Here is a 15506-nt window from a genome sequence, read left to right as displayed (position 1 = left end):
TTTTGATGTTCTTCCTTCTGATTTACAAGAAGTATACGGGAAAAGATTTCTTCCCTTACCATGACAGCTCTTCTAGTGCGCAACTACTTTCACTGTGTTGTCTGAACTACAAATTCCCCTCATCTAGAAAAGTAACCTTTACGCTGCTGTTGCTCTCAAAAAGAAAACAAGATATCTGAGGCTTTATGTCACGTGATCTGAATGCTGGCCTTTGCTTCACATTTATATTCCTCTCTCCCTCTGAACCTTTTCACCTTGAGTACACACAGAGAAAATAATTCCATATGGATGATAAAAATACCAGCCATCTCTGTGGATAAGGTGAATAAAATTGGCCAAATGCATCACTGGTTCATTTCTGTCAGCAGCAGTGCAAATATAACTGAGGTAATCCATTTGGCCCTTCAAAAACCCAACTAATTTCCTCTTACAAGCAACTCATCTTTTGTTTCATTTGCTTGCTTTGTCTTGAAGTCTTGTCAATGTTTTATAGATGGTTAGCTGGCTTTATGCAAGTTTGAAAGCCCAGCAATTCACAGTCAGTAGAAAAACAAATATCAAATGTTTAAAGAACTGTAGTTCAAAATGATTGAAGACAACCAAACTTATAATTGCTCTGTTAAGGCATGGAAGTACAACCTTAGCTTTCAGTCTTTCTCCCTTCCCATCCGCAACCACTCTCATATTACTGACTGAAGACTTGTTGTAAGAAAGAAGCTGATCTCATCTGTCAGATCTTTTCCATTTTCACTGTTACTAACCTGTACCTTGCTCTACTTCTCACTGGAAGAGGGAATGGGTGAAGTCCTACGATCACTTCAGATCATTAGACAGCATCAGTTACACCTGGGTTTACAAGGAGTATTAGTAATGACAAGATACTTGGTGTATCTCTCAACAGCTTATGAAGTGTAATTTGCAATTACATTTCTGCTTGTTATTTTCTGGTATGATGAGCAAAAAGAAACAGCTGCTATCAGTGAATTTTAAAATTCTTTTACATACAAATTATTAAACTGTTGGCAGAAGAAAGAAAAATTCATATATGCTAACAATCTGGAAATTTTCACTTGATTGGGCATTCCAAGGACAAGGGAGAGAAGAAGATAATAACCCTGCTTTTAAGTCTAATAAGCAAAGTAATGAATTCATACTTTAAGGCAAAGAGAAAAATCAGTTCCCAGTGCAAAGAAATTTAATATAACCAATTAAAGAAAATATGCTAATATTACCTTGATTTGGAAAAGGATTAATCAGTGAATACAGACATCAGCTACAAAGGGCTGGACAGGCTGCATTAAAAGACTATAACAACAAGAAGCCCTGAGCCTCTTCTTTCTTCCCACCTTCCTGGGTTGTTTCATATGGGCTGGTATAAGACTGAAAAATATCCATCGCTTTGCAGCGTAAGAAAAATTTAGGATTTAAATCATAAATATGTAATTACAACTGGGATCACCTTATGGATGCTCTTATTAAATATTTTTCTAACAGTGTGGTTTCAGTCATGACAGTTTACCTTAACTGTACTGATGCCCTTTTAAAAACTTTAATTTAGAGCTTTTCTGACTACCAAAATTTCCTGTAACAGCAAAATGATAACAAAAATGATTATCAACTGCTCATCTTCAAGCTCTAATTTAACTTAATCCTGAATCTGTACACTTTCATATAAAACTGCCCTGTTTGTGTAGAAACTTTATTGCCATCCCCCATGCGAATTTTATCTGTGTCTGTAGGCAGTTATCTGGTACTCCTCATTGTGGTATCCAAGTACATGAACTTCCCTCAGTCCTGTTATATACATGAACTTTGGAAGTTTAAATAACAGAAAAATGCTGTGTTTAAAACATTTTAGAGTACACTGATAAGCAGTTTTTATTAAAGAAAACACTAAGCCTTATATAGCCAATTAGATTTGGCTCTACGAGTTGCAATTTATACACATAAAGTAATTGACTATGTTTTTAAATAAGTTAACTAGCTATTACAAGGCTTTCCAGGAAGCTGTATTATGAAAGCATTCAATCAACTGAACTTTAGACCTTCAATTTTTGCTACTTGATGCAAAATGAAAAATCAGAATTGTTATCCCAATTGACTTTCACCACAACCAACTGTGTTTTATCACAGGCCACGGAACTCTGATTGACAGCAAAATGGGAAGATGATGCTCTGGAAGCAGTTTTACAGTTCTGTGGCACAAACCCATGAAATTTAGTAGCAGATCCCAGCCTACGGATTACCACATCCTTTTGGAAAAACAAACCAAAATTAGGTGAAAGACTCATAGCACTCACAGGATTTGGGAATAAGAATTTTGATGCATACTAGTGTAGCACTGTAACGCAATGGAAAGCACAGCAATGAAAGCCCTGTGCTGCAGCAAGTAAGGATATGCTCAAACGCAGCAGCCACGGACACAGAAACATGGGAAAGAATCTACGTACCCTTGGAAGGCCTCAGGTACACATGGATCTCCAGTGAGATACCCTCACCCCCACTGCCAACTCTTAAACGAGGTGTGAAGAGGTGGATCCTGGCTCCAGCCCTTCCACTCACTCAGGTGCACTGCTTGCCCCTGAGCTTCCCTGAGTTGGCCCTGCCTTCCCACCAGGTTTTCAGTCTCTCTTTCAGGCTGCTGAAAAAGCAACTAGTCACCTAATTTTCCAATAAAATTAATATGGTTATAACTTCAATATTTTTATGTTTAAGCATTTCCCTTGGTTTGTTCTCATGGTCCCTTGGTTATGTCTCTGAAATCCCTATTATGCACCATAATTCTTTTTGTGCAACAAGCTTCACTTCAGAGTCACCAAGGGAGCGAGCAGTGCAGTACAGATTGGCTACAGTATTAAGCTGAATTCAGTGCTATTCACAACATGCAAAAAGAGAAGGCAATTTGATAAAAATACTGTGCCATCAAGATGGAAATGTCCTCTGGGGGTAGGCACTAGTCAGATAAAACTGGCGCACTGTCATACCTTTAATTTAAGTATCCTGCTTTACTATCTTAATAATTCAATTCAGCTCACTTGGTACTGTTTATTAAGTCTATGTATTTCTGCAGTTACAGATATGTCTCTATTATGTTTATAAAATACAACTCACGATCTCAGCTTGCCTTATACAAATGCCAAAATATTTTCTGTATACTTTCATTCCACTTCACAGAAAAAGGCTGATCTAAAACAAATATTTCCCAAGATCATATTAAAGCTTGTTTAATGTCTTCTCCCAAATGTCTTCTCTTGAAAGATAATGACCTCTATTAGCGGAGAAAGGAAAATAATCACAACATAATGCTCTCTGTAATTTCCATACCATTTACCATTCCAAGGCTGAAGATGGCGTTCACCAATGAGCCTCCTTTCCTGAAGTGATCTGTCATATGCTCCAGCCAATTTGCTTCCAAGCTGTTAACAGTCTGCCCATTCCTGGAGATCCTCATAGGGATAGTCACCGTATAGTACTGGCTGCATCTCTGTGGAGTTTTGGGCTTGTTGAAGAGAGTGAAGATCTCTGTCTCTACCAAAAAGTAAAAATGAAGTAATGCAACAACCATATTATGATACTTCAGCTAAAACAATACTGTTTGCCCACAGCCTTTCACACTACACAAATGCAATACTTGGGACATGCTTTTCTTTTTATGACATTTCTGTGCTGCACGATAGAGTAAGGTCTTGAAATCCATCACAGTATTTTGATTGTTGTTTCAGTATTTGTTACTAATAATGGATTCACTGTTGACGATAAAAAAATTACAGATATTCATACTTGAGTACTAATGGACAACCCTTCTACAAGTAACAAAAGCAATTAAACTCCACAAACTGCATTAAGTACTGCAGAAGTCACTAACCATTAACACACAGAACACTTTTATTTTTTCTACTGAATGCATTTTAAAAGAGGTATGACTGAGGACAGTTCAAATGCTGTTGCAAATTTAGAAGAAGCAGCATTCAATAGATCATGACCATTAAACAAAAGTATTAAATAACTTGGTTTGATAACGCAGTGGCATGGAACCAGCAAGCAGCAGATGCATCTAAAGAACGCAATGAATCATAAATACAGAGACAATGCTAGCTGGTTAGTTGATTTACTCTGGGTCTGAGCCAAGGTGAGACACAGACACAAGAGTAAAAGAATAACGAAAGCAGCACTGTTCATGGTCTCAAAAATGAGACTAGAATCTGTTCTGTATCTCCTCTTGTCATTACAAAAAGTCACTGCTGACAGCAAAGCTGGGGTTTCACAGCTCTGAAGCTGGAAGTAAATTTAAGTGCAGATTGACTATTGACTTCCAAGAGCCAAAAAAATTCTCTTCAAATAAACATAAAAAGCAAAAACCTTTGATTAAATCTATTCACCCAACAAGCTCCTCATGTTTCCAAGTTATTATATTGTAACCTCAAGTATTAAAGAAAGTAATGTCACGGGAAATGTTAAGACTGCTCTCTAACAGAAATGTCCCTGAGCACAAAGTGTGTAAAATGAAAAAGATGTTAGAAAGCAGATCAGGAGCAGGCTGGCAGCACTTGAAGAAGAGACCAGGAAGCTTGCTATATAACCAAACATTCGAAAGAGACTTAATGATCTCAGATGTGAACAATGGTTAAAACAGACCAAAAGGGAGTAATTACCACAAATCTTCTAGCAGTTTACCACTTAACTAGAAAAAACAAAATGATAATTATCCTAACTTAAAAGAGGATACACAGAAAAATTCTACGTCCATTTTGATCCTGACTCCCAAAACAGACTCATGTTGGAGATCTTTCTGGTGTGTATGAAGACATCACATTAAAAACAGCACACCATGGAACTGGAAATCCAGAGGGGGAAGATGATTTGGATTTGACATTGGGCTGCTAAAAATGTTCATTTAAATATGTGTGGGAATCTTTCAGTGTCTGACTTGGTTTTGTAATCGTCATTACACCGGTCCTAACCACTGCTCCAATTATTACAGCCAACAGCTTTCACCAGGCAGCCTATCTGCTCAAGCTTGGACAAAGACACCTTCAGTTTACTTCTAAATAATAGTGCAGTACGTGTGCCTTGTTTACAGGCAAAGCATTTTTAACAGTGTTTTGAGAGCCCTTTAATAAAGGGCGAAGTAGATGAGCATTACAAAATACTGAACAACAACAAAATATCACAAAAATAACACCTAAAAAGCGTTAAACCTAAATTGAACAAAATTAAAGATTCCACAAATGGAAAAAAAGTTTAATGCAGGGAAGAAAGAGTTTAAGAAAGATCACTTCCTATGGAACAAGTAGTGTAACATGAAAAAAAGAAACAAAAACACCTGGTACTTTCTACCTTCATGCTCTCAAGGAAGGATGCAGAATGATGCCAAAGACTGAAATACATTTTCCACGAGAGGAAAAGGGAGTGCTCTAATAATAAAAAGCCATACAAGAGTAATACAGAAATCAGCAATGTTGTACAGGCAATAGATATGGGAAATCCTACTGTAAGTGAGCTACTTCATTTTCTGTCACAAAAAATGCCATCTCAGAAAGTATCTGCTTCATTCACCAAGAAAGAAAAATGCACTAGAAGTAAATAGAGCAGAAAAACACTCAGAGAAATAAAAGATAAATATGGAAACTAAACACACTTTTTAAAATAAAACCCCTTATCTGGCAAAACTGCAGCTGTAATAAAATCCTGTGCTGTTTTAGATAAATATTAAGGAAGATTTCAGGTGATCAGCCTTATATTATGCAGAAATACTAAGAACATAGTTACTTGCAACAGAAGATTTCCATCATCCAAAAGATAATAGCTATGTTAACTCTCTCAAGGACAGCACACATGAAAACAGAAAGTACTGGTCTGGTTTGAGACAGAGATATCTAATTTAGAACTATAAAAGTTAGAGGGCTTCTATAATGTATGAGATTCTAGAATAACATGGAAGAAATGATTCAGCTAATAGAAATGCTTTGACCTAATCCAGATGCCTCCTTGCCCGACAAAAACTGAAAAAGCATAATGAAAAGTTATTTGAGAACGATACAAATCTGATGACAAAAACCTAATTACACAGAAATGCAATGGAAACCAAGACAATAGTCCAAGTCCAAATAGTCCAAGAATGCAAAGTCATTCTCAGTCTTACATTACAAAATCCCCAAAGGGCCAAGAGTGTGTGACTGAATCTACGTAAAATATAAAGAATGGTGATAAATTAAAGTCAAGGACGGCACCAGCTCAAAGGAATGTGGATGGAATTTCCTTACATAGATTTATAACTTGTAAGGAAAGTAAGCAAAGCAGTGAGAGAAATAAGTGTACACAGTATCATCTAGGGTGTAGGCAAGCAGAGGAAATAAAGGTATTTGGAGATTTAAAACTGAAAATGGGGCAAGAATCTTTTTTTCTGATGACTTTTGATTTTCTAAGCTACTCTGGCCTATGTCCTATTTTAAACAACAATTTCTGGATATACTTGATATAAATATCAAGTATTACAACAAATACAGAAATGAACGATTTCAGCAGAACAGCAGGGAAAATAAGTCTTTACACTCAGGCACAGGAACAGGCCATAACACAGCTGTACCTAGTTATATCAGCCCTTCAGTTGCCACCTGACTTACACTCAGTCGCTGTAAACTGTGTAACTATGCTGAAATTGGGTTACGTGATGCATTTGCTGCACCCATTCTTTGCTATCACAGAGGTAAGTTCCTCTCCTTGCCTGTACCCCTGAAGGAGCAGGAAACATAATTGGCTTTTATGTATTAGAGGTCACAGCAATACTTACTGTCAGTAAGTGGTTTTGAGCATCGTGCTGGCGTTTCATTCTCTGCAATTCCATTCTGTGTGTCTGGCGCTTCTCTCCCACCTGGGTGCTCATGTTGTTCTTCACTGCCCTTTGCAGATTTGCAATTGGGCTCCTCAGCAGCTTGTCCTTCACCCTTCCTCCCTTCCCTGGATGTGGCACATTGGTCAGCATTCCCCTCACCTGGTGCTGGAGTACTGCATCCATTAATGCCATCTATTTTCTCGCCATCCAGTGAAGCGTGATCCTCAGGGCAATTTGAAACGTTTTTATTATCTCTGGATTGCACAGAGTTGTTACTGGCAGGTGTCAGAGAGGAGCTGACAAGGCAGTTCTTTTGGGAATGGTACTGAGGTATAATTCCAACAAATTTCAAGCCTTGACTTGCTGCATCTTGAATCTACAAGTCAAAGAAGATTACATTTTAACCTTCAAGCTGTCTCAGCTAAATAGAAATACAGGAAATAACACCCTTCAAGGGAGCTATAGTATGTCATTTTGCTACATTTGTCCACTACCAGAGGAAATTGCCATGCTACATTTACATAAAAAGTTAAATTCTAGTGAAGCAGGATGAAAGTCCCTTAAATTGTCTGCAGTAATGTGAAATTGCATGCACATGTGCGCACACACACACAGAGGAAAGAAAATGCCCACGTATTTCTTCATAAAGCCTTTGTCTGAACCTTTTAGTCTGAATTACCAGAGGTGGTATTACTCACATGAAGTTTTAGTTTCAATCTTCTGCAGTCACTCAATATTACACCTTCTGCTGCATTAGGCACGTGATTATGACATTTATGCAAGGAAAAGGTTATTAATTCTCTCTGTAATATGCACCATCATAACAACAGTTGTTGTTTTTCCTATTTTGGATTCAGACACAAATGGCAGGCTTTCACATAATGAGTACATAAAAGCAAAGTTATTTTAATACACTGCACTTGGGGAGACACAGAACTCCAAAGAATTGTTATGAGAAGAGCAAAGAAGAATGAAAACAAAGGGACTGCATTATTAATCCTTTATGTTTTAGGTGGAGGAAGAACATGAAGGAATCAGATCACAAAAGATTCAGAGAAAAAAAAAAACCATAAGGTGAGTTGTAGTGATAAACAGATAAAGCAGGAATTAACTAAGGAAAGCTTGAGAGGAAGCAGAAAGAGAAATCTAATGCAAAGACTCAGCACTATGGAGCCCTTTCCAAGAGATTTTAGTATCACACTCCTGGAACAGAGTGGCCAGACCTGTGTGAAAATGTGTGAGGATTCATTTATCAAAATCTTTACCAGAAAAGGAAAGGTTTCCATGTACTGTGTACACTTTGTATAATACAAAGTCTAAACATGCATAAATATTTCAAAAATAAATGGGTTAGGAATGGAGAAATAATTTAAATTTCTGTGCATACCGTGTCATTCCAGGGTGTTAAATTATCTTAAGTGCTCTCTGAGGTTCAATGTATATGAACTTACATGAAGCAGTTAAGGCTTTTTTTTCCAGTAGCAAATGAAATACTGCATGTTACATGCACCTCCAGTTTGAAAGCACAAGAGGTGGAACAGAATAAACAAGAATTTTTTTTTAAGAGGAAGTTTGTTTCTGCATCTTCCCTACCCAGAATTAGTTCTAAACAGAATTGTTCTAAACATACAAATGTACAGATGATACCTGATCAACAACAAGAACTTCCTCTTTCAAACCAAAGTTGTACTTTCCATGTTAAATTAACTCTTAATTTTGTGATGGCAGGAACTTAACAGAGCTGTTCAGGAAGCAAAGGCAACATCCTTCACAGGTGCTGGACCTGACTAATGTGAGCTGCTGCCTTAACAAAAGCTCATAGCTAAAACCGGAACAGGAGCCTCCATATAAGACTACTGCCAGCAGTATCCTGATCACATGGATGTGTGGCTACAAAGAAAGCTGGAATGTAATGGCTTTGCTCAGAAAGGTTCCTGTGAATGTCAGCAATAGATGCATTCATCATATGCTTAAAGTTCCCTAATCCCTATTGCAATTTCACAAATATTTTTCATATGGCCATTGAAAGAATTACAGATTCAGTTCATCTGTTACCACAAATCTAAACACACATCACTACATTTGTTTGGTAGGTTGCAGGGCAGCTAATTATAGAAATTTATCTTGCACGCAACTCTTAAGAGTGTGAGGATAGCACATATGTAGTAACATTACTGGTCCTGGAACACTGCTTGTCAACCCACAGCAGGTTCTCCCACGCAGTGATTTGGATGAGAACAGTTTTCACAGCTATTGGAGCAACGTTACACAGTCTTTGAACACGTAAAGAAAACGTGTGTGTTCTAAGGAATACCTGAAACTGAGGTTTTCCTTTGGAGGCTCTTGTTCTCCAAAGAGAGAGGATGAGAATTGAAAAGGGTCCAGAGGAGGGCCACAAAGATGGTCAGGGGGCTGAAGCACCTCTCCTACAAAGACAGCCTGAGGGAGCTCGGCTCGTTCAGCCTGGAGTAGAGAAAGTTGAGGGGTGACCTCATTGCAACCTCCAGCCTACAAACAGGAGGCAAGCCAATTCTTTACAAGGGTAGATAACAGCAGTACTAGGGGAAATGGTTTTAAGCTGAGAGAGGGACGATTTAGGTTGGGTATTAGGGAGAAGTTCTTTACCAAGAGAGTAGCGAGGAGCTGGAACAGGCTGCCCAGAGAGGCTGTGAATGCCCTGTCCCTGGAGGTGTTCAAGGCCTGGTTGGATGGCGTCTAATATTAGATATGGAGGTTGGAGGCCCTGCATGTGGCAGGGGGGTTGGAGTTTGATGATCCTTGAAGTCCCTTCCAACCTAAGCTATTCTATGATTCTATGATATTCTAAGATTTATTAATCTAATAGTTTAGCAGAAAGATTACAAAAAGAGAATGTGTCTGCACTATATAGAATACACCATCTTACTTAAACCCATGTTTCAGATTCTCCTCATTACATAAGGGAGAACCAACCACTGTTTTCCGTAAAGCCAATTTAACAGGAAATGTTACATCAGCAGTACAATGTGAGCTGCAAAGTGATGCATCAGCAGACGCAAACAGTCTTTCTTACCAACTTCCCACAAGACCATGAAGAAGCAAGCTCTCATCATAAATTATGAAGCCCTAACATTTTCAAACTGCAAACAAAACTATTTTTTGCATCCTACTTAAGAGTTCATTAGCAGAGAATTTTAGTTGTCTTCAGATCCAGAATGATTTACACCACTCACTATACATTCCTATCTCCTGTTACCTGTATTAGAAATATTCTAACTAGGAAAACCAAATCCCCAGACGCAGAGAAGAAGCCCAGATTTCGTACCCTGACTGGCTGTGCCCAAGAATGATGATTACTGGTGCAGTGGGGCTGTTTCTGTCAGCCACCTGCAAAGCTCTTTGCAGCTCTGCAGGCTTTCAGCCTTATCAAGTATCCCATGCTGGTACATAGAGACAACAATGTCTGCTCACGCACACCAGCCATGTGGGGAAAATACCCAGCAAAGGCTGTGTTGGCAATCAGAAAGAGGGCAAAGTGCAGGAGAAAGGAGGAGTAAAGTTGAAGTGGATGGAAACAACACAGTGCTGCTCTGACAGGCTCATCCAGAACACCCTCCAAGACCAGATAAATACTACAATTAGTTGTTTTTATGTGCCACCTTGGAGAACAAATGGGGAAAAGTGTTCACCATTCTGCAGTATATTAATAAATAGGAGGAAAAAGCAGAAGAAATGCATCTCCACCACATGCCACATAAAAAAAAGAGAATGATAAAAATGCCCTTACACTCAAGGGATCCATACTAATTTCAATTATTTTACTGACAGTTTTTTCCATGTTTTGTAGATGCTACATACTTGTTCTTTATATTTAGGGAAATCCCTAAAAGGGAAATTCCAACAAAACAAAACAAAACAAATTTAAAAATTCTTTTGTTCTTTCCCCAGATAGGAACAGAAACATTTTTAGCGTCTCATAACGTATGGCTTGAATGGTATTAACCACAAAAACAGGTCTCCAACACAGAAGATGTTGTTTAACCGCAGAAGCAGAACTTCACTCATTTATTTTAATTTGGGCAAAACCCCAAGAGGGTACATCTAAATCAGCCTGTAACTGGCTTCTATCAATTTGCTCTTATGCCAGTTTAAAAATAGAACCTGTTTAAAGAAGAGGTGAAATTTCATGTGTACTGAAGGCCAATGCAGCTAAAGAATTTAATATCAACCCTATAATTTGCTTGATTAGAAACCTGGCATTTTCCTTAATGGGAAAAAAAAGGCAGATTTATCCTTTTGCTATCTGTGAAATAAATATCAAATCTCCCACTAACTCCTCCAAGGATAAAAACAAGCAGTGTCAAATCCTGATGTCACTACCTTAATTGAATTTTTGCTGGGGCACTTGTGTTTATGTTTCTTAAAGTTTGCAAAGCATTACTGCTTATTTTATAACTGTCTGACCACTGATTTTATACTGCACTCGGAGAAAAGGAACCATCAGTAGCATGAAGAATGTTATGTTGAAGCAGGAAATTTATGTCCCACTTTTCCAAATATTTCTGGTTCTTTTGAAGGCTTCCTACCTAGTTAGAAAACAGCTGATGGTCTAATGCAGAGGTCTGTAACACATTTCAGATGTTGTCTGTGTTACTTGTAGCATTATCAGCTCCAAAATAATCTATTCATAGAGAGACAGATGATGTTACTTATAAATACAGAAGCTCAAGGATGCAGATATCAGGCTGATGAGAATCATACACATTTGTCAGCTTCTGTAATTGCACACAGTGAGATTCTGTACATTTGTCCCACGGGATGGCACACAGCAAATCATATGCTTCCAGAAATCTCAGTCTAGTATTCCATCTACAGTAATACCCATATGGAATAATGCCACACCATTTAACAATGAGAATCTCTCTCTTTGATAAGGATTTTCAAATTGTTGATTTAATATGACAAATGCCAGGAACTTCTCTAAATTCTTGTATGCCAGGAACTGAAAGTTGTCAGCATGCATTCAGAGTAAAAGTAGTTTTACTAATGTAATCAGGACAATTCAGTTGGTAACAGTCCTAAAGGGTCCCAAGACTTACATCTCCTGACGATCTGGATGAAAGCTATCTTTAAAACGCTGTCATCTGAAGAAAACGGTTCATTAATAGATTTGCTACACATTTCATGATTAGCAAAGTACTGAAAAAAAATTACAGCTAAAAGGGGACTGCTGCTGCTACAAAAATAACAGAAATAAACTCCATTTGGAGAAAGGACAACATTCAGCAGTGGCAATGAACTGATTTTCTGATGGGCAGATGCGTGTAGCTGGCTCTGCAGTGAGCTAAGAGAAAGACTGCTAATTAGTCCCACTGATGGGAAAACATATGGCCTTTGAAACAATAGTTCTGAAACAATTTAGCTCAAAGCTATCTAAAACTTTTTAAAATCAAACACGAGCCATCTTAGCTAATAAAATAAATTCTTGCCTGCCTGTTTGCTTGTTGTTTTTAAAAGAATAACGTTAGAGGCATCAGATTTTGTAATGCACACCAGAAACAAGATCACCATGTTCTTCTACCTTCTTTTTAAGATTCAAACAAAGCCCTTTGACAACTGACACCACACCAGGGATCTTCAAGCAAAAATTATTTTGTTGTTTGAGAAGAGTACTACATACTATATAACAGGAGCTGGAACTGGAAAAGGGTGTTTGAGACTGCAGTTCTCCAACGGTGTCCTCCTTCATTACTATTTAGTAGTACATGTTTCATTACAAATACTAGTTTGTTCATTTCTGAAAACAGATGTTTAAACTTAAGACAGGCTTTTAGCTTATCTCTGACACTTACTGTGGATCTCACAAGCTCTTTCCTGAGAAGGCAGCAACACCCATCAAGTGTTCACTGCTTATTTTAAAATCAACTAGGCTTAACTAATGTTCTGAAAGAGTTTTATTTATTACTGAACAAGTCAAAACTTCTATGACTTTTTGGAGATGCACTTTGCAGTTACAAAAAAAGGGTAACTCTGCTAATCAAATAGCAAAGCAGCAACTGGCAATCATTTCTCTATTCTTTTGCTCCGAAATTCTGCTTCAGTATTTGCAAGTTTCCAAACCACATAACCTTTCTGATGGGGACACTCTGTCACTTAAGCCTGTACTTCCTATGCGTTTTTATCCTTTCCCAGTTAACCTCACCTGCTCAATTCTGAATTTGATAAAGGCAGTTCCTGTTCATGTAAGTATAAGTAAATATAAATGCAGCTTATAGAAAGAAAGTGTATCTGTATTCAGGCCTTCAAATTACCAATTATTTTCACTATCAATTACATCAAAATAGGTCATCAAGAACAAGACACTGGGGGGATGCTTTGAAAAGAGTAACCATAATCCCACATCACTGGGTCTTCCTTCAAACAGTGTTGCTGACACTATTTATATTAATAATTCCAATGAAAACCTTGACGAAAATTTTACCACTTAGGACCTTTAGTTAAGACTATTAGAAATAATTTCGTAGATCCAAGAGAAAATTAAGACTTCAAGAGCAAAACCCAAAGGCAATAACTGTTTTTGCAGTAAACAGTCCCTTCAACAGAAGCACTGATTTGACCCTGAGCTCTCACTGCTCAGTCTCTCATTTGTTGTAGAGCGGAACAAAGCACTGAACAGGGAAAAGAAAGCAAGCTTTGCAGTTTTACAACAACCTCATTGGGAGTAGACTCTGCAAATGAGAACTGAAAGCTACAAACAGAACAGGGAAAAACGTAATTAAGCAAGAATCTACTGCAACCTACTGTTACATTGAATAAAACAGAATCTACATTCTTAAGACAGCACTGCCAAGAGATATTAAGTTACAGCAAGCTGTATGCCTCCTGCTACCAGAGCCAAAAAAGAAACTAGAGGAACCAGTTACAATTCCTCTTCAGCTTCTGTCAGTTATATGTTCCTTTCTGAGAACAACACAACTGTACTAAATGTACAGTGTAGGGAAGTGCAAGCACAATTGTTCCTTTCAGTGGGCATACCATCTCAGGAGATGACAACTCCTGAAACATACTATCAGTTCTGTGGCCTTGTGTGCAGTGTCTCCTCTCAAATTATTGTCTTATTTTAGCATCTGCTCCTTCACTGAGCTGGCAAAGGACATTGTTGGACACAGGCTACAAAGATTCAGTGACTACAGTACCTGCCTAAAAGCCACTGTACCATACTCACTGTCCCTTTCTTACCCTAGAACTCCGGAAGGAAATTATGAATTTATTCACAGTATTTAAAATGTGGAAACATAAAGAACTCTGGGATCCCTAAAAACTGTGAGATAAGAACTGTGGTATCCCAAAAACCTGGGATAGGCTGCTACAGAACAGCCATCTAAATTCATTCAGCCCAAACGCTTGATATACTACCAAAAAAAGTGCCTGTAAATACAGTGTCTCAAAACCTTAATCTAGACAACTGCCATTTTCCAAATACAGTTTCAAAATGGAGACCACAACTTGCACCTGAATCTTTCAAGAGAAACTCAAAAACTAGTGTTTGAACATAAGCAAGGGAAAAAATAAAGATCTACAGTGATGGATGGTTGGACTTTGCATCTATCAATCATTTTAGCCAGATGAATGCTTGTAGAACACCAGAAGACATTCCTTTCACTTAACTGTAACCAACTTGCAGCAATGCTGGTTTAGTGCATCTCTTCCCTAAGCAATAAAAAAATCAAAAGGTTCAAGACTTTAAACATCCAGGTTTTAAATATGAAGAATTCACTCTGAAACTTATGGACTTCACATCTAATGCGCAGGGAACGCCTTCTTTTATCTTTTAAAGTGTTTCTTTTAAACCACATAGTTTCATCAAACCATCTGTTACTTGTAGCCAAAATTACCATTTGAACAATTTGCCCATATTTTATTTTAGCACAGTATAAAATATTATCGTGTTTATTATTTTAAAGTTATTTTCCCACCAGACAGAAGTGGGATCATTAAAAACATTAACTATATACATACTTTACAACATCTATTTCTGTCTTGGTCAAGAGGACAGCTCTAAAATCTGCTGGGGGCAAGGGATTATGAAAGCACAACCACGCTCCTGGGAGAGTCCTGAAAATAGTTTTGCAATGTTCATGGAAGATACATATCAACAACACTCTTACATGGCTTCGTCAAAAGAACAGAAGTTGAAAGAAGCTTAACCAGGAACAGATGTTTCCCTTCACACCAGGCTGTTTAAAATACTGAACGTGCTATTTTTTACCATCTCTTTTTATATATACACTTACAAAATGCTAACAAAATGCACTTTAATAAATATTATCACAGCAGATCACAAATAACTGAACTACGAATGTTAGCTGCTTCATAGCTGTATTTAAGATCCAAATACTTAAAAATTAAATGGGGGCTCCGTTTGTACTAAAAAAAAAAAAAAAAAAAAAAAAAAAAAGTAGAAAGTGCTCCAAGATGGTTCTCATTACACAGTACCAAAGAAATAACTGCTGTATTGCTCTTTTTTTGACAATGAAGGTTTTGGGGAGGGATTTTTTGGTTTGTTTTAAGGATGGAACTGATTTTAAAAGAGGTTGAGATCACATGTAGGTAAGTAATCCTAGGTAATAAACAGCACTCCAGAGGAGCTATTCTCTAGCCATAGAAGTATATTTGAACTGCTTGTTCATGTGAA

The 15506-nt window shown here is 37.6% G+C and overlaps 1 protein-coding gene across 1 annotated transcript in view; it reads right to left on the bottom strand.

Annotated features, from left to right (window-relative positions):
- Positions 1-15506, bottom strand: part of RFTN1 (raftlin, lipid raft linker 1) — a gene marked incomplete at both ends in the record, with an annotated part of 83765 nt that overhangs the window by 21141 nt on the left and 47118 nt on the right. The window contains 2 exons of the mRNA XM_079537945.1: positions 3325-3528; positions 6791-7208. Of these exons, the coding sequence (XP_079394071.1) occupies positions 3325-3528; positions 6791-7208 (622 nt within the window). The remainder of the gene's footprint in view (positions 1-3324; positions 3529-6790; positions 7209-15506) is intronic.

The sequence above is a fragment of the Tetrao urogallus genome (genome assembly GCF_951394365.1).
Source record: "Tetrao urogallus genome assembly, chromosome: 7".
Classification (NCBI taxonomy): Eukaryota; Metazoa; Chordata; class Aves; order Galliformes; family Phasianidae; genus Tetrao; species Tetrao urogallus.
The sequence above is the reverse complement of the archived record's forward strand: the minus strand, read 5'-3'. Positions and strand labels throughout refer to the sequence as shown.